This window comes from Trichomycterus rosablanca, chromosome 10 (genome assembly GCF_030014385.1).
Source record: "Trichomycterus rosablanca isolate fTriRos1 chromosome 10, fTriRos1.hap1, whole genome shotgun sequence".
Lineage (NCBI taxonomy): Eukaryota > Metazoa > Chordata > Actinopteri > Siluriformes > Trichomycteridae > Trichomycterus > Trichomycterus rosablanca.
This window is the reverse complement of record NC_085997.1, coordinates 3874285-3893269: the sequence shown is the minus strand read 5'-3', so window position 1 is coordinate 3893269 and position 18985 is coordinate 3874285. Positions and strand designations below refer to the sequence as shown.

At 37.1% G+C, this 18985-nt stretch overlaps 2 protein-coding genes across 2 annotated transcripts; one reads left to right on the top strand and one right to left on the bottom strand.

The window, feature by feature from the left end:
* Positions 1-355: 355 nt before the first annotated feature.
* On the bottom strand, positions 356-5273 carry fh (fumarate hydratase). The gene is made up of 10 exons (XM_063003551.1): positions 5120-5273; positions 3904-4038; positions 3658-3768; positions 3319-3495; positions 2996-3178; positions 2729-2894; positions 2439-2642; positions 921-1048; positions 672-825; positions 356-573 (listed from the first exon to the last, which is right to left on the bottom strand). Exons 1-10 carry the CDS (start codon positions 5240-5242, stop codon positions 431-433), a joined length of 1524 nt encoding a protein of 507 aa, XP_062859621.1. The 5' UTR covers positions 5243-5273; the 3' UTR covers positions 356-430.
* Positions 5274-10830: 5557 nt separating this feature from the next.
* Positions 10831-18450, top strand: hhex (hematopoietically expressed homeobox). Its single transcript, XM_063003550.1, has 4 exons — positions 10831-11330; positions 16356-16534; positions 16852-16902; positions 18096-18450. The coding sequence occupies exons 1-4, from the start codon at positions 10940-10942 to the stop codon at positions 18306-18308; spliced, it is 834 nt and encodes a 277-aa protein (XP_062859620.1). The 5' UTR covers positions 10831-10939; the 3' UTR covers positions 18309-18450.
* Positions 18451-18985: the final 535 nt, after the last annotated feature.

Here is an 18985-nt window from a genome sequence, read left to right as displayed (position 1 = left end):
AATAAGCATATATTTCCAAAAATAATTCATTCATAAGGTAAAACATCAATTTTGGTGGTCGGGTGTCTACATGCAGTCAAGATTGGCTGTGTCTAAGGGTGTTGGTTAGTGCCACGTGATGGATTGGCGTCCTGCATTGTGTCCAGTGATACCAGAAAGCTAGACCCATCACAACTCTTGACTTTTACCCTGGTCAAACAGAAATAATGTTGCTCATCACATGCAGTGGTGGCGGCTTAGTAAAACGGCAGAAATCACATTATCGTTAATGATTTATAGCTGCTCAAACTGAATTTACGAACTTTGACTCTTATTTGGAATTAAGGGATCTTAAGATTAAAGGAAAACCACACAGTGAAACAAAAACACTGTTTTATTGTACAAAGTCACAATTGCATACATTTTTTCCACATATTCGGATGGTAATCGTTTACTTAGGGCCGAGCATCTCCTGAGGACGCACCCACTGGTCGAACTGCTCCTCGGTCAAATAACCCAGCTTGATGGCGACCGCTTTCAACGTCGAGCCCTCTTTGTGTGCAGTTTTGGCAATGGTAGCAGCTTTGTCATAACCTGCAAGAGAAAAGGAGCACAGACACGCAGAGTTGTCAATATCAAGTCTGATTAGTACAGAGCGACCTCTGTTGGTGGACCAGTATAAGTGAGCTTGCCTATGTGAGGGTTGAGGGCGGTGACCAGCATCAGAGACTCGTTCATCAGTTTGTTGATGCGTTCCGTGTTGGGTTTGATCCCGACCACACAGTTATCAGTGAAGGAGACCGAAGCGTCGCCGAGCAACCGGGCCGAGTTGAGCACGTTCTTAATCTGTGAACAAAGAAAGAGAAGGATCATGGGGGGATTAAAATCCTGACGACGTGGTACGTGTACGTGAATGAGGTGTATACGCAGAAAATACCTACAATCATGGGCTTGAACACGTTGAGCTCAAAGTGGCCGTTGCTGCCTCCCACCGTGACGGCTACGTGGTTTCCCATCACCTGGGCAGCCACCATGGTCATGGCTTCACACTGTGTGGGGTTGACTTTACCTGTAACACACATATAAACATAATGAGTAGATGCTCACAGATAGTAGGGAGTTCTGCATGACACGATCATTTATGGACAATTTGGTGTCTCCAGTTTACCCCACTTGCACGTCTTTGGACTGTGGGAGGAAACCGGAGCTCCTGGAGGAAACCCACACAGACACGGGGAGAACATGCACACCCCATACAGAAAGGACCTGGACCTCTCCACCAGGGAATCATCCCTGTGAGGCGACAGCGCGACCCACCGAGCCACTGTGCCACCTGCATCCTAGTTTCAGGTACAATTTCAGCGGTGCTATCAGCCGGCTGAGCATCTACACAGACATGACTGGATATGTCTGAGGAGCCATGTCCAGGGTACTCCTTGCCTTGCGGACAGCGGGTTTGCTGCAACGTTGACCAGGATAAATTGGTTAATGAAAACGAAATGAACTTTAATTAGGGGGTCTGGTGGCTCCGATATGCTGTGAGGGCATTTTGCTAGCATGGTGTGGGTCCAACTGGCCCCTGGGACATCAATACAATTAATATTATTTGGACAGAACACCAATATGATGGAACATTTCGATTTTCATGGTGACAATTCCAGCATCAGAAATTGAGGAGTCACTTATCAAGGTTATATTCTTCCAATACAGTTTTAAGACCTTTGGTCCCATTCAGTTAACTGAGCATCCATGAAGTCAGGCACTGACACTAAACAAGACCTGGATTCAGTGTTCAATGGAGCTGAACCATGGGGCACAGATCACTGGAGTACCTTCATACAAAAATCTTCAAACTGTTCTTATGGACCTCAATTCGAGCACAGGATCACAGTCAACTGTTGCCACAAATTTGGAAGGACATACACCCAAATGTATGTGCGATGGGTATGGCTAAAGCACCTGAAAGGGTGTCCACATACATGTACACGTTTCTAACAAGTGTATGTAATCTTCTGGCTTCTAAATGTGTGTGAGTCACTGACACTCACAGTGCTGCATAGTGCAGAGGTCACTCGGCCTAAAAGAAGAACTGAAATGTGAGCTCGGTTCCCAAGGAGCAAAAGAAGCTCTGAGGTGACTTAATTATGCACAGCTGAAGTTCACATACGCCCGTTAAAACCAAATACGAGTAGTGGAAACCGCATAAAGCACAATGTGACTCTGTGTGCTATATTATTTAGAGGTGAGAATCCACCACTGGCTGGGGTAAAGAAGTGGCCAGAGGCTGCAAATGGGTGAAAAGGAGGAAACATGATATACGCAAATACATGATTTCTTTTGATTATGTTTGTAGTTTGGATGCATTTAAACATTTAGCAAAGTTCATTAGAGGTAAGATGAATCATTGGCCCTGTTCCCTGAATCTCACGCTCTGATTGGATGGCTGACCGCTAACTCACCGGGCATGATGCTGGAGCCCGGTTCGTTCTCGGGCAGGATGAGCTCTCCGAGTCCCGAACGTGGCCCTGAACCCAGGAAGCGGATGTCGTTGGCGATTTTCATCATGCTCACGGCTACTGTGTTCAGAGCGCCGCTCAGCTCCACCAGGGCATCGTGGGCTGCCAGCGCCTCGAACTTGTTTGGTGCCGTCACGAACGGGAGACCTGCAGACGAGAGGACAGGGAGGTTATTTGTGGACACTTGATAAGACACACACACACATTATTATCATTAATCGAACTTACTGTACCTGTGAGAGCTGAGACTTTATCGGCCACTTTCTCAGCAAAGCCGATACGAGTGTTCAGTCCGGTGCCCACTGCGGTGCCGCCTGCTGCCAGCTCGTAAACTCTGGGCATCGCTGCCTTTACTCGCGCAATACTGTACTTCACCTGCTGCACATAACCTCCAAACTCCTACACATGGCAGAATCACACACACACACACATACATTTAGCTTATTCTGTTTTAAAATAATAATCCACAGCATCACCATATAGGTATATGCCTACATCACCTGTCCAAGGGAGAGGGGTACGGCGTCCTGTGTGTGAGTCCGACCGATCTTTATGATGTCCTTAAACTCCTCAGCCTTGGCGGCGAGGGCATCATGGAGCGTCTGCAGGCCGGGCAGCAACACCTCGTGCACCTCTTTAGCTGCAGCGATGTGCATGGCAGTGGGGAAGGTGTCGTTGGAGCTCTGGGACACAAACACAATCCAGTGGTTTCATTTAATCACCTCGACGTCCAACACTAAGCGTTCCAACTGGCTTTCTAATGACTATTGTGATGATTAGGAGTGTTAAGGGTAGCAGGTTCAAACTGGCAAAGAACACCCACCTGACTCTTGTTGACGTGGTCGTTGGGATGGACGGGGTCTTTGCTGCCCAGCTTGCCCCCGAGGATCTCGATGGCCCTGTTGCTGATCACCTCGTTGACGTTCATGTTGGTCTGAGTTCCCGAGCCCGTCTGCCACACCACCAGTGGAAAGTGCTCGTCCAGTTTACCAGCGCTTACCTGGACACACCGGCACACGGCACAACATGTAAGGGTTTAAACAGTGTACTGGATGACTGATTAGAGTATCCACTAGGTATATCCCTCGTTTCCACAGCCCCCGATTGGCTGAGAGGATGGGAAACAGAAAACAAGCCTCTGATAAGCCACAGACAGAAGTACCTCATCTGCAGCCTGTACAATAGCAGCGGCGATCTTCGGATCCAGACCGTAGTCCTGATTCACCTCAGCCGCCGCTCTCTTAAGAATCCCAAACGCCTTAATCACCTGGATCTGAATAATACACCAACATACACCATGAGTGTGCACAAGACTCTTAAATGTAATTACATTTAATCTCCACCCTTGTTGACCCACAGACCCTGATCACATGGTAAAAAAAGGTGCATTCCTTGCTTTGGGACTTACCGGCATCCTCTCTGTCACTCCTCCGATCTTGAAGTTCATGGTGGACCGGACGGTTTGAGCTCCATAGTATTTATCGCTCGGCACCTTCAGCTCCCCGAACGTGTCTTTCTCAATTCTGTAGGACTCTGAACTTGCCTAAAAAATACAGAACACAGTTTGCAGTTAGATTGGGTATGTACAGTCCCATAGAAATACATGTCAGACTGGTGGCACCATCCCAGAGATCTTTTCATGTGCTTGTAAATGTTCTGGCCAGCATGGGGGTGGTGCAAGCAGAATTGGGAGATGACTAAAGTGGAATAACAATAAGTAAAAAAAAATCCATCATTTTGAAAATAGCTTGACAGCTAAGGGCCTTGCTGAAGGGTCAAACTGTGGCCACCTGGAAGTGTTGGGGCATGAAAGAAGTGGTCCGGTTATTACTCCAGTACCTCAACTGCTGATCTACCAGCATTTTAACTTTGTGTTAAAGGTGTTCAGTGCTGTTTAAATAATTCTAGTGTATTACTTAGTAACAACTAAGCAATTACAGTGTACTTGATCTGTAATATTTGACAAGTATTTGGAGGGTCCAACAGTGGTCACTTGGTGTTGAACCAGTAAGATTTTTATCAATAATCTAGGACTTTAATTTGCACTTTCTGGAATTTAATGTGCATTATTATTAACCCCCTGAAATAGGAGTCAAATAGGATTATATCTTTGAATAAAATTAAGGATCCCCTTACAATAGGTCACAAGCCCCCAGGGTTTCTATTTATTCTATTTATATATAATTATATTGTCCTGTACTAATCAATCAGACTTTGACCTTGTCTTAAACATTTTACAGCTGTTATATTTAAAAAGTCACTGTGTAGTTTATCTAGACAGCATGTGTGTAGATTTTGCTTATTAAATAACTAAATAAAAACAATTATTAAGTATTAAAAGAAGTACTGAAATCCTAAACTACAAAGCTTTTTTCCCTACCTGTTTTCCAAAAAACACAATATCGTGCTCTGATTGGCTGATAACGTCGCTGCCCTGCGCTCCGATTGGTTAGTTTGCTAAATGAACATGTCAATCCAAGCACAGTAGGCGGGACTTGGACGAAAACGGGTAGGAAATAATCATATCATATCATCTATGCTAGGCTAAGCACTGAAAAAGGTCATTTGGATGTACCCGGACTATCTGACACTTCTCTACATCATTATAAATCATGCATGTTTACCATTCTGGAGCAGCTGGGCTGTAGTGCAGGTATCAGGCGGTGGCTTTTAAGAGAAAGACGGCGCGGTAGGGCGTACAGGCTGCAGGACAACCTGCTCAGGGTTCTGACAGAGCTGAGATACATGGCGCTATGTGGACCAGACCGACTGCACTGAGGGGCGGAACCCCTGTCAACTAACCACAACGTACTTTTATCAGAGGCGGAAACATTTCATGGGGACACCAGGGGTGCGTCCCAAATCGAGTGTCTTGTGTGAACTACAGGCTTGTTAGGGTTTCATCGATATATAAACAAATTCAAGAAAAAAGTGAACATAACGTTATTTTCTCAATCTTTCTCCTCAAGTTTGAGAGAGAACAGCTTCTTGCTTGAAAATATTGGTGCACAGTGCCTGAACTTTTCTTAAATAACACCAAAACGCAAATGTTCATTCACAGTTCAGCTACAGAAAGTTATAAAACCCACTAGTGAGAACTGACCGAAAGGGCACGTTTTGCTCTTATATTGCAGATGTAAAGAGATTTTATTTACTAATGCAACGTTAGACTTGAGTCACTAAAGTCTCACAAAGTTGAGTCATGCCACATTTACATTTTCAGCATTTAGCAGACACCTTTATCCAAAGCGACTTACACAATGAGCGGAACACGATGAGCAATTGAGGGATGAGGGCCTTGCTCAGGGACCTAACAGTGGCAACTTGGTGGTGGCAGGGCTTGAACCGGCTACTTTCTGTTTACTAGTCCAGTACCTTAACCACTGAGCTATCACTGGGCTGTTGGAACATATCAGAGCTTCAGGAAAGTACACATGGGGGGCATTTTTATTTTCACTAACTACTTTATCCTGGAGCCTTTTACACTGTAAAACACTGGGCACAAGGCAGGAATACCCTGGACAGGGTGCAAATCCATTGCTGGGCTTCGGCCACCCCCTCCCCTAACAGACATACCCAATCGATGTCTGTTTAGATGCTCGGCCGGCAGATAGCACCACTGAGAACCAGAAAAGAATCAGAAAACTGATATTAAACACAGGTGACTAAAATGACATTCTACCCCACACCACCCACAAACAAACACATAAACATGGTGACACAATGTACTCGAAACCCCTCAGCCCCAAACTCTCACCCACTGTCTGCCTTTTGCCCCTAGCATATAGTTACCCTAGTTTAGATCTGTCTGTGGTACTTTGACCACTGTCACATACCAACTAATCAATAACTGAATCAATTTTACTATCAGATTTTTATAGATTTTGTTTATTTGTTGTTGAAGCTATTAGCTATTATCAGTCATCTAAAAGTTTGGCTATTTCTCTGGGTCAAATTTCACGCTTTATTGATTTTTACACCTAAAATCAGTTACCACATTTTAGTCAATGTGTTTTGTAAAACAGTCATTTCTTTCAGCTATGCAGCTCCTCTTCAGTACCTCTGCAGTATTCTTTAACTCATTCATTGTCTCCACAAGAGGGAGTTATTAGCACTGTTGTATAGTTTTATGTTGAGGTATACTACTGGTGCTATCAATTACACTCCAGGAGTCCTTGCTCCAGTGATTGTAAAGCACACATTTGGAAAAGCTTTCCAATAGATAGTGAACCATGACTGCATGGATTTACACACATGGACTTACAAGGGCATAACAAGTACAAGAGTTACCAATGGGTAAATGATCTAAATGGCACTTTTGGGAAATAAAATAATAGAAGTAAAATAATTTAAATAATTACAAACAGGGTATTTTCCTTTTTTTTTTTTTACTATTTCTGTTTGAGATTTGAGATCTGGATAACAAAGCGAGTTCATCATCTGATCACATCTTATCTCAGTGATCATGATTAAACTTCATTCTAACACTGTAGATAAACTAATTCTGTTTCCTAAACAACATCCTCACACTCTTCATTAAACAGGTGATAACAGTCAAATCCTCTACATCTTCCTCCTTTCAGTTAACACCACGTTAACTGTTCTTATGTGTTCTTATCATGTTCTTATGTGTAATGTACCAGCTTCTAAAGAAGTCTAAATTAGCATCAGTGTTTCCAGATAACTCATTAATCACTGGATGATAAAGCTGAGACTCACTCTGAACAAACGCTGAACACTGTGATTGTTATTATCATTAAAAATACTACATTTTGATGCAAATTAAGACTAAAGTTAATTTAACAGGCTGAATTAAAAAAGGTGCAAGAATATAAAATAATTATAGAGCTTTTTCTTTAAGGGGAACTCATTAAGATTAAATATAATTTTATTATAAATACTAAAGTACTTCAAAAACTCTCAGTATGTATAATTTTTGTTTCATGTGTTCTTTTTTCTTCATTATTGTTATTATAATTATTATTATTACTATTATTATCATTGTTTTTATCATTATTGTTATTATTATTATTATAATTATTGTTGTTATTATTACTATTATTATCATTATTATTATTATCATTATTGTTGTTATTATTATTATTATTATCATTATTATTATTATTATCATTATTGTTATTATTATTATTATTATTATTATTATCATTACTATTATTATTATTATTATCATTTTATTATTATTATATTATTATTATTATTATTATCATTATTATTATATACACACATAAATACACATGTTATTGTGTCGACGTTATTGGGGTTTTAAAATTTACATCTGTACACATACAGCACTAATAGGGTATGTATGTTCCTAATAAAAAGGCAGTACGTTAAACAGGATTTTAAAATCCCAACAACACCTCTGCACCTGCTACACTAATAACAGAACAACATACACTACAATGTTAGTGTCATCAACGTGCTGAGAACGTTCAACCACCCAAACGTTACCTGGTTAGTGGGGGTCCTAGGTCCCATTCAATTTATAAATAGGGCACGGGGGGGATAAAGTGTACAGAACAACATATGGGAAACAGTCAGTAGTTGTATACCCACAAAGTTAATCTGTGTGGTAAGTTTAGCTTGTAAAATAATTGATCAATGATTAGACGTGCATAGGTGCAATATATAACAATATACTGTATAACATATTGTGCAATATATAACATTGATAAATACACACTTAATACAGACTGATGACTTTTTTTTTAACTTTTTTATTGTGTATTTATAAATATAAACCAAAAGGTGTGTTCATAAAATAAAAAGTAAATAGATATATGGATTACAGACATGTTAACAAAAACTACATTGATTAAATACTTGTGTGAAAATGTACAGCTTTTGGACTTTTTTATTTTCAGCCTATTTAATAAGGCCAATTCTACCTTCTGATGAGATGCTAAACCACGATAAAAGGAAAACTTAGTAACAGCTGATAGTCTCTATCATTTCCTCTAGATCAGTACAGTGTTAATGATTATAAAAGCTCAGCCCTGCGTCTTCAGTCACACTTCTGCTTTCATGTATCTCTGTCCTGTGATAAAGTTAACGTGATATTAACTATCAGCCTGATGGGTTTCTGTATTACACACAGCTGACCTGACCTGATCAAGCCTGCATCGTGTTTACACTCCTATCAGTCAGCTCATGAATGCATGATGGGAGGTATTGTTCTCCTGCTTTCATCTAAATACACTCAATTTAACCAGATGATAACATGCTGTTCACACACACACACACACACACACACACACACACACACACACACACACACACACACACACACACACACACACACACACACACACACACACACAATCTATTACTGTGATGGGAAATTCATTGGTAACCATGTGTATCAGTAAAATTACTTCTGGTACCTATAAGAGCACGTCACATCTTTAATAGCTTATTTTTTACCTGCTGTCAAATGTAGTCTAGATGCTTAATAGGTGTATTGTTGTTATTTGTGGAATTGTTGAATTTGTCTAAAAAATAATAGATAGTAAATAACCAACTTTTTGTCTTCTGTTTTCCTGACATTTGAAGTGATGAAGATATAGGGCTGCAGCTATTAGGGAAAGTTAAAAGGGAAAAATTACTTAATGTTTAAATAATTAAGATGCAATGCATGGTCGGAAATCTTACACAATCTTACACAGAAATTGGCTGAAAACCTGTTAATGGACTGAAATAAAATAGTTTTATTATTTATAACATTAAACATTTTCTTTCATAAAAACAAAAAAGACAATATTTGTCACCTTGTTTCTTAACAGTATAATCTGATGATTAAATAAAATGATTTTTACTTGATTACATTTATCTAAAATTATTTTCATTTGTTTATTTACCATATAAATTAATATTGTGTTTTAATTACACGCTGTTTTGCAGTGTATATTTGGTTTACACCAATACTCTGTGTCCATATGTTGAATTATGGGATCAACCTATTTTCACCAACAAAATACGTTTTAAAAATGAAGGTTTTAGAACAATAATGTTATTTTTAAGGTAAAATTAATCGTTCTCTAACTTGTTTAATAGGCAATAAATATACAGTAAAAATATATAAGACTATAACGACAATAGTCGCTCTTATAAAAGACCACCTAATAAAGGACCGGTTATAATGTGCGTTTATTAATGAAAATATATAGTGACAGATTTTTAATGTTCATAATATGATTAACTAACATTTTAAGTGAAATTAATTACATTTTATCATTATTATTATTTATATTTTTATTTCCGGCAACTTTATCCCAAGCAAGTTACACAGTCTAAGCAACTGAGGGTTATAGGGGAATGGCAGTGGTGGAGCTTGAACCAGCAACGTTCTGATTACTATTCCAGAACTTTAACCACTTGGCTGCAACTGACCTATTATTATTATTAATGTTATTGTTATTGTGGTTGATGTTGTTGTTGATATTATTCTTATAATTATTATTAGAATTATTATTATCATCATCATCATCATTATTTTTTTTTAATTATTATTAGAATTATGGTTATTATTATTATTAGATGTGTTGTTATTATTCGTATTTTTATAATTATTATTATCATTTTATTATTATTATTATTATTATTATTATTATTAGCATAGTCGTAGGTGCCTTGAACGAGTTATAAAATTCAAATTATTATAAATAGTAAAACGTAGACTAATGCTGGCGTCTTGGCTTAACATTAATATTGTAATCATATATTGATATATCAATGTAAAACATTAAGACTTATTTGTATATATAATTATTATATTATCTATAGGGGTTTTGGCTTAATATTTTAATCGTTATAAAATGAAACAACAACAACAACAACATAATACTACTACTACTACTACTACTACTAATAATAATAATAATAATAATAATAATGTTGTAGGCGTTTTAATGCAGACTGAAAATTAAATGATTTGCCAACAAAGTTAAAAATTAATTAAGCACTAGAAGCAATGTCGCTACGTACACACTCTTAAACAACAAAAACAAAATTGTACCCATAATCAGGCTTAATGGTATGTTCATTTTTTCTAGGTAAAAAAATACTACAACTACTTTGGGGATGCACCCCAGTATACATTTGCAGTAATAAAGAAACTGCAGCCTATATTAAAGAACACATTTAACTGAACCTGCATGAAATAGTAAAAACAGGTACGTTTACTATTTACACGCATGAACATGCGCATTGTGTGTTCGTGCTGACCAATCACAGGCTGTAGTTGTTCTGTAGGAAGTGTAGGTGTCGCTTTTAATCTCCTCTCTTGCGCTGTTTTCGGTCAGTAAGTGAATGTGGATTGAGTGACTCTGCTGGGTGAAGAAGCGGAGTGACGCTTCAGCTGAACTTCACTGAGACGAACCTTGAACAAGCATCAGCTTCAGATCTGCGGATTTACACACACAGTCATGCAGTACCAGTCCGCTGCCAGGCCGGTGCCACTGTACGCGCCAACCCCAGTTCAGCCCGCACAGCCGACTCCCTTTTACATAGAGGACATTCTGGGCAGAAGAGATGGCGCATCAGGAGCGTGCTCTCCGCTCGCACCCGTACCCACTCTGCCCTCTCCGGTGCCCACTTTACCCACACCCGCGCCGGCCTTACCCTCCCCGAACTCGTCGTTCAGCAGCTGGGTTCCGGCATACCGGGGCACCGTGTACGAGCCCACGGCGGTTCACTCGCACCATCATCCTGCGCTCGCTGCAGCCGCTGCGGCCGCATACAGTCACCCGCTGTACCCGCTCCAGCGCGCGCTGCTCGGGGACTACTCACACGCGCTCATCAGACACGAGACGCTCGGTAAGTGCGCACAACAAGCGGCTTAAAACTATGTAAAGTTCTTGTAAACTATGTAAAGTTTAACTTTTATCAACTAATACAAACTAAATCTGCACTATCCTTTTTAATGCATTCATCTTCTCAAGTATTTAAGGGAAACAGACACGTTTAAATCTGCGAGATCACAAATTGTGCGTTATTTTCCTTAAATCCATAATAAAATGGGAGCACAAACAAATCAATAAAAAACAAAAACTTAATTTTATAGCCCAGAATGCTTTTTCACTGATTAATCATTAACCTTCTTGTTTGTGCTGCCACCCTGATTCTTGGGAGTTGAGTTATTTTCTGCTTGGTAAAGACCCCAGGACTTACCTGATTTACTTTTGTCTGGTGTTTTCTGATTAGAAATCAATTATTAAGGAAAAATATTATGTCATGACAGACCTTCTGCATGCTAATAAATATGCAAAAGTGACTTTTATTTAAATTAAACTTGAATAATTTGGAGAAACACTGGAGAATATTTTTATACTGAGCATTTTTACTCTGGTGAAAGTAAGGTATTTTGTGTAACATTCTTACAGCAATTGCATTTGTGTGTTTTACTCATGTTCATATGAGTTCAACAGGTCTGATGCTGCATCAGATGATATCAGATATACAACAACAATGATAAATAATGTATATTAAATGATCAGCAAACACTAAAGAGTGAAATAAGGCTACATGGATTATAATTTAACTATATTGTTATTATATTGTTATTACTTAAACAATGGTTTCTATTGTGTTTTTGTTTTAATGTGCAGTGAAGAAGAATACATATGGGTTTAATCTAACCTGTAGTGATGATTTAAGGTATAGAGAGTATTCAGGTATAGAGAGAAATTCATGCTTACACTCCCACAAATACAAAAATAGTAAATAGTAAATTTACTTTGTTTGAATGGAAGCTTTCTAAGAATGCATGTTTTTCAACGTAGGTAACTTACTGAAGTGTACTTTCCAGCAAGATTTCAGTGTTGAATAAACACGTGGTTTTATAAAGGACCAAGTATAAATGGACTTTGCATGTTTTTTTTTTACCATATTATAGAAACAATCAATTTGACAGTGAAATGTTTGGGCAACATAGTGATCATTTCTACATACATAGGTGTTAATGCTTAGTAAAGTTTGCGTCTATTTCTTACAGCATTTATTTGTGTCCATTTCCTTTTCCACTATTCAAATACAGCCAAGGTTTAGATCTATCCTTAGCATCCAACATTGTGCATTTCCACTTCATGCAATAATCTCACTTCTTTTGTTTTCCTCGTTTTATACACTTTATACATTTCCAAAGGTCAAAGATAGCTCTCCAGGTTTGGTGATTATGTTTAGCAACAGAGCATGTGGTTAATACACATACACCAAACTGACCAAAGAGGAAGTCATACACTGAGAAACTTCTCCTCACAGACTATTGCATAGTCTAGTGTACTGTTAATGCTTACAAATTCAAGAAGTACAGATACACAGCACTGTATTTGCAATGGGAAACGTGGTAAAAAAGAACCCAAAGTTTTTTTTAGATCTGTACCAGGTCATTTAACACCATACACTGTTCTTTAAAAACATATTTCTGTAAATCACATTGACATGGTTTACCATGGTAGATATTTGTTGGTCTATTTGATTTATTTTCATTAGAATTGTGCATTAATGTGACAATCAGATTAATCTACGGATAAGATGCTCAGGGAAAACAAAAGTCACTTGTAATAATTTAGGTATATCTACAAGAAAGCTCCTCCAAACCAGCAATAGCTCAGCAGTTATGAAACTGGCAAGTAATTAGAGGGTTGCTGGTTTAAACCCCACATCTGCCAGGTTGCCACTGTTAAGTAAAGCCCTCCACTTCTAATGCTTTGATTGTATAGAGTCGTAAATGACAATTTCGGGTTACATGCTATAGCTTTAAATAACAATTAAAATGAAACATTCTGACTACACACATTGTATCTATTAAGATGAGGCTGCTTTTAAATATACAGAGTGTTAAAATAGTATGAAGCTTATTTTTTAAAGAAGCACCTATTACAAAAAATGTCTATTGTTGTTGAACACAGGGTGTTTATGTGGGTATAATGATAGCACTTAATGACAGCACAACACTTGCACAACACTTGCTTACATTTACAATTTCGGCATTTAGCAGAAGTTTTTATCCAGAGCGACCTACAGAAGTGCTTCTTTAGTAAACATTTCCTTTCTCTAGTTCAAGCAGACAACAATCTACGGTCACAAATCTAAATTAGAACCAAGTATAGATAGAATCTTTTTTTTTAATAGTGTAAAAGTGCATGTTCTAGGTGGGATGATTTTGATGTAATGACACAGTTCTACCAGAGAGGTCTCCAAAGTCTCTAAAGGCTGTGCATCAGAGCTTTAAATTATGCTTATCAATGGAACTAAATGGAACTTAATGGAACTTAACATATCCCATTCCCCACATTCAGTGAGTGTTATTTCTAGATCTATTTAAGTAGCTAAAACAACTTGACCCTTTAAGGCTACTTTTAAATCTACTACACTATCACAGAAGCTCACATGAGCTCACCAGATTGTACAGTAAAACAATATAATGAACCAGTAAGGAAAGTAGTGCATTAGGCTAAAGTGCTAAACTCTGGCTGAATCCATTGTGATTGGTACTGAGGTTTTAAGTGCGTTTTCCTGTGCAGGCAGGAAGTGTTGGTCCTGTTGATAGGAGCCCATGTGCTTTGAGGAGCAGCAGGTTTTCCGCAGCAGAGTTGTGCGCATTGCTGATTGCCTTTATCGACATCCTCAATACAGACACATTCAGGAAACACTCGGCCTCTGATAGCCGGGATCCGTTTTTTTTCTCTGATTATTTTTCATTTCCTTCTGATGACCTGACTGCAAAGTAGCTAAAATTAAAGAAGCAACCCTCTGCACTTAGGCACTGCTGTGTGTTTATTATATATGGTTGAAGTTCAGTGTTTACATGCACTCGTAAAGGATGTGCATTTAATGGCAGTTAATAATGGGATATTAATAACATCTACAACTGTTCTTTTTTCTGTCTAAATTGTTAGAACACTTAATTCTTTGTCTCGTATATTGTGGGATTTAAATTGGAGGTAAATACATGCAGAAATTTATAATATAATCAATAAACTTGGTAATTCTCACTATAGATAGTGCCACATTGTGCCCATATAAATAGAGCTCATTTGACTGCACCAATTCCAATAAATAGTGGGTTAAAAAACAAGTCTGCAATGGTATCATAAGATATTTTGTGATTTCTACTGCTACTATTCTTGCTGCTACTATCTCTGTTGGAGAGATGCCATACAAAATTTATTTGTACCTGTGTATAGTGACAATAAAGATTCTATTCTATTTTATTCTATTCAAATGCCATTTGTGCATCTTTCACAGCCACAGCTATAAAACCAAACCTTTGAACCAAAAATGGACACCTTAAGCTTGACAAAAGTCTGCTGATGATCACAAGAACGAAGTAGAAGCAGAAGCTTTTAATTTAAATCTAACCTAGCATATAAAGTCATTCAAATGATGTCACAGAAAAGTTGCTTATATTAAGACTGCCATGAAATACTTGTATTTTTAACAAGTGTATGAAATCTTCTGACCTTTTTACATGAATAAAATATATTTTTATCTAGTTTTCGTGTTGGAAATGCATTTAATAATACTTCAACGAATTAAATTTAACTGAATAATGATGAATGAGTTTTTATAGCTGGCTGTGAAAGATGCACAAATGGCATTTGAATAGAACAGAATAGAATAGAATCTTTTTTGTCACTATACAAAGGTACAATGAAATTTTGTATGGCATCTCTCCAACAGCGATAGTAGCCGCAGTATAGAAAAGAATAATAGCATATATAAAAATATAAAAAACTTTTTTACACTCTTAAAAATAAAACAAAAAATAAGATTTGTTGGGCTTTCAGAAAAAAACATTTATTCGTTTTAGTAAATAATATTATAATTAGGTGTGAATGTGGTGTTAGCATGCCAAACAAATCTGTTTATTCAGTATACAGAACATAAATGGTCCCTTGTAGTGGCTACCTTTCTTCCAACATTAAAACTAATCAAAAGCTCAAATGTACTTCGGCACCAAAGGTTAAGATTTTAGTTCAATAAAACCCAAATTTTGTAAATACACAAAAAAAAACTGTATTTATATGTATGTATAATTAAACCAGAATGATCGTTGGGTAATGTTAACAACAAAATAAACCATTTAAAAAACTTTCTTAGTTTGCCTAAACTGTTAACAGAGATATTGTAATAAAACATAATAAGCTATTCAGTCAAATAAGGCTAAACATTACAAATAACCAATTTTACTGATATGAAGGCAGTATTTTTTGCTGATTTTTTATAAAATAAAAGGGAACAAAACAACAACTGAATTATCTGTTTATTTGGATTCAGTCTAAGCACTGATTAACATCTTTTATAATAATATTCTATACTGTAGTGTTTTCCAATAATGCCATGGGTCAGACATGCATATCAATATTCACCTCAGACAATCCTCGTACCTCTTTGTATTGCCTTTTTTGGGGGAACATAAATCAGTTTCCTATGCATTTTTGGCTGAGTGGATGAAGGACGGATGTTGAAGCCATTCAGCCGATAAACCAACAGGAAACACATTGGCGGAAATTTTGCCATAAGTCCTCCTGGCTTCTGCTGCTTAGGTTTCAACGGATGTGAACACTGTCAGCACTGAGACATGCTTTCTAACAGATTTATTCTCTTTAACCGAAAAACATTAACATACACATCTATCTCTCCATCCAGGATAAAGAGGAAGAGAAAACCAAGAGAGTTATTTTAACCCTTAAACTCTCAAACACTAAACTCTCAAAACACATCATTTTAGTAATTTATTTATTTTGTCTATAAGTTACATAGTATCATAAATTATATATTTAATATTTCAAGATGCTTTTTTCTGAGAAACATTTCTTGGTGTGTCTCTGTGTTCAGGTAAACCTTTACTGTGGACCCCGTTTATCCAGCGTCCTCTGCACAAAAGAAAAGGAGGACAGGTTCGATTCTCCAACGATCAGACTGTAGAGCTGGAAAAGAAATTTGAGACTCAGAAATATCTCTCACCTCCTGAAAGAAAACGATTAGCCAAGATGCTCCAACTCAGCGAGAGACAGGTACATTATTATTACCAATATAAATATAAAACAACGTAGGGCAGATGTAGCCTAGTGGTTTAGGTTTATTGGAATAGTAAGCAGAAGGCTGCTGGTTCAAACCCCACTACTGCCAAGGACCTTAACTTTCAATTGCTTTGACTGTATACTTACTGTACGTCGCTTTTGATAAATGCCAAAAATATAAATGTAATTGTTGTGACCTGTTATGACTGCTATGACGGATAATATGGCCATGTTATTTTATTTATTTGGTCCTGTTTTAATGGTCAGTATTTGATTCCATTTAAAATATAATTTTTTGATCTTTCCAACAGGTAAAAACGTGGTTCCAGAACCGCAGAGCCAAGTGGAGGCGACTGAAACAGGTACATTAATAAACATCTTTACTAGCAAATATAAATGATCACTAATGGCTTAAAAACCTAAACCTAACCTAAGCATTTGACAAATGTTGTATTATAGATTTTTTTTTAGCTGTTTTTCGTATTTATTAATAATGATAATCCACGAAATAGTCAACATGAGATGTTTATGTAACGATTTTAATAGCCTATAAAAGAACGTTGAAATAAGGAGGTATTTTTTTTACATTGAAATGTTGCCTTAATTATAAATAAACTATTTCAACTATCTACGTAGCTTTTTGTTTTCCTATTTTTTCGTTCTGAAAATAAGCACTTTAAAAATAAGCATTTTAAATACAGGAAAATAGAAAACAAATGCGATGAATTGTAAAAATACAAAAATACTTAATTATTTTTTATTATTTACTTATTTAAATAAACAAATCTATGCCTCATATATCGTCTATAAAAACAAAAAACATTGTTGCATAGTTTATTTTTAATTAGCTACACCAAACATTGCCCTAAATAAAGAAAACTAAATGTTTTAATTTAAAAAATGTTTTAAAAATGTTATGTATATATACAGTATATATATACATATATATATAATCTACATATATATATATATATATATATATATATATATATTGAAAATAATATTGAAATACATACATATTTATACAAATAAATAAATTTCAATAAATAAATAAATAAAAACATATAAATAAAAAACATTATTTTTTGCTGCAAAACGTAAAAGTCATTTTTATTATTTACTTATTTAAGTAAATAATAGTCATTTCAAAACCTAGGCCTCATATATCGCCTTTGGTAAAAAACTACGTTGCATATTTTTTTTTCCAAAAAAAATATACAACAGCTACACAGGAACACTGTCCTAAATTTAAAAAAGTTATATTATATTATATATGATGGATAAATCTGAAATATAGGTGAAATATAGATTTTATATTTCAGATTTATTATTATAAATCATATTTTACTCTGTGATCAGTTAGGCCTGAATTCTCTTGGATTTTGACCTGCAATATATATTTTAAATTAAATGTTATATCAACTCACTTGTCTTTTGATTTGCTCATTTGATTAATCTTACATAATACTTTGTTGTCAACAAATAGCAAATAAACTTATTATAGAAGTATGGAAGAGTAAAACAGTGGATCTAATCTGATTGTCTCTCTGTACAGGAGAACCCGCAGAGCGCTAAGCGCGATCTCGACGACGAGCACGCGGACAGAAGCTGTGAACTCGCAGAGAACCGAGGCGCGACCCCGCTCCCCGCGCGCTCCCGCTCGCCCTCCTCACACGAATGCGCACTGATGGAATCGGATGTGTCAGACGATTCGGACAGAGAGTTGGACATTGAGGAGGACGTGGACAGTTCTCTCAGCCCCCTATGAGGAAAATGTACATACCAGACCTGTGGACTTTAATTTATCTGTGGACTTTAACAGCTTCTCCTTTACTGTAAATCAATGAACTGCTGCACTGTAAATAATAATAATTAAAAGTGTTTTTTTTCCTTTGTCAAGTTAACAACAAGTTGACTCACATGTGTTTTCCTCACACACAATGTGTGGCATTTATGCATTTATTTACACTAAGGATAGTGGTGAGTCCAACACCTCCCAGAAACACTGGACAGGGAATCACTCACTTACACACAGAGGCATTTAAGAACGCTCAGTACACCTATTGCATGTTTTGGGAGGTGAGAGGAAACCAGAATTCTCAAAGGAAACCCATAGACCCAGGGAGAACACAGCCAACGTTGAAGATTGAACCCTGGTTCCCAGGTCCCATGTTGCTATGGCACATATACTACCTTTTGAACAGGACCATGTTCAGCCTGGTATTCTTTCACCTTTAAAAATATTCTGGTAGATTGCCTGGGTACTCCAAAGTGTAGGAGTCAAGTATCTTTCTTCCTGTATTTACATCCTGCACCCTGCCATGGATTCTGCAAGCCTCTGGAAACTTATAGGGATGGAATTACTACAATCTTCTGAGAGAATCTCACTCAGTTGGTGTTGATGATGGGGTGGAGAACCTCAGACCCTCAGATAGGTGTTATTGG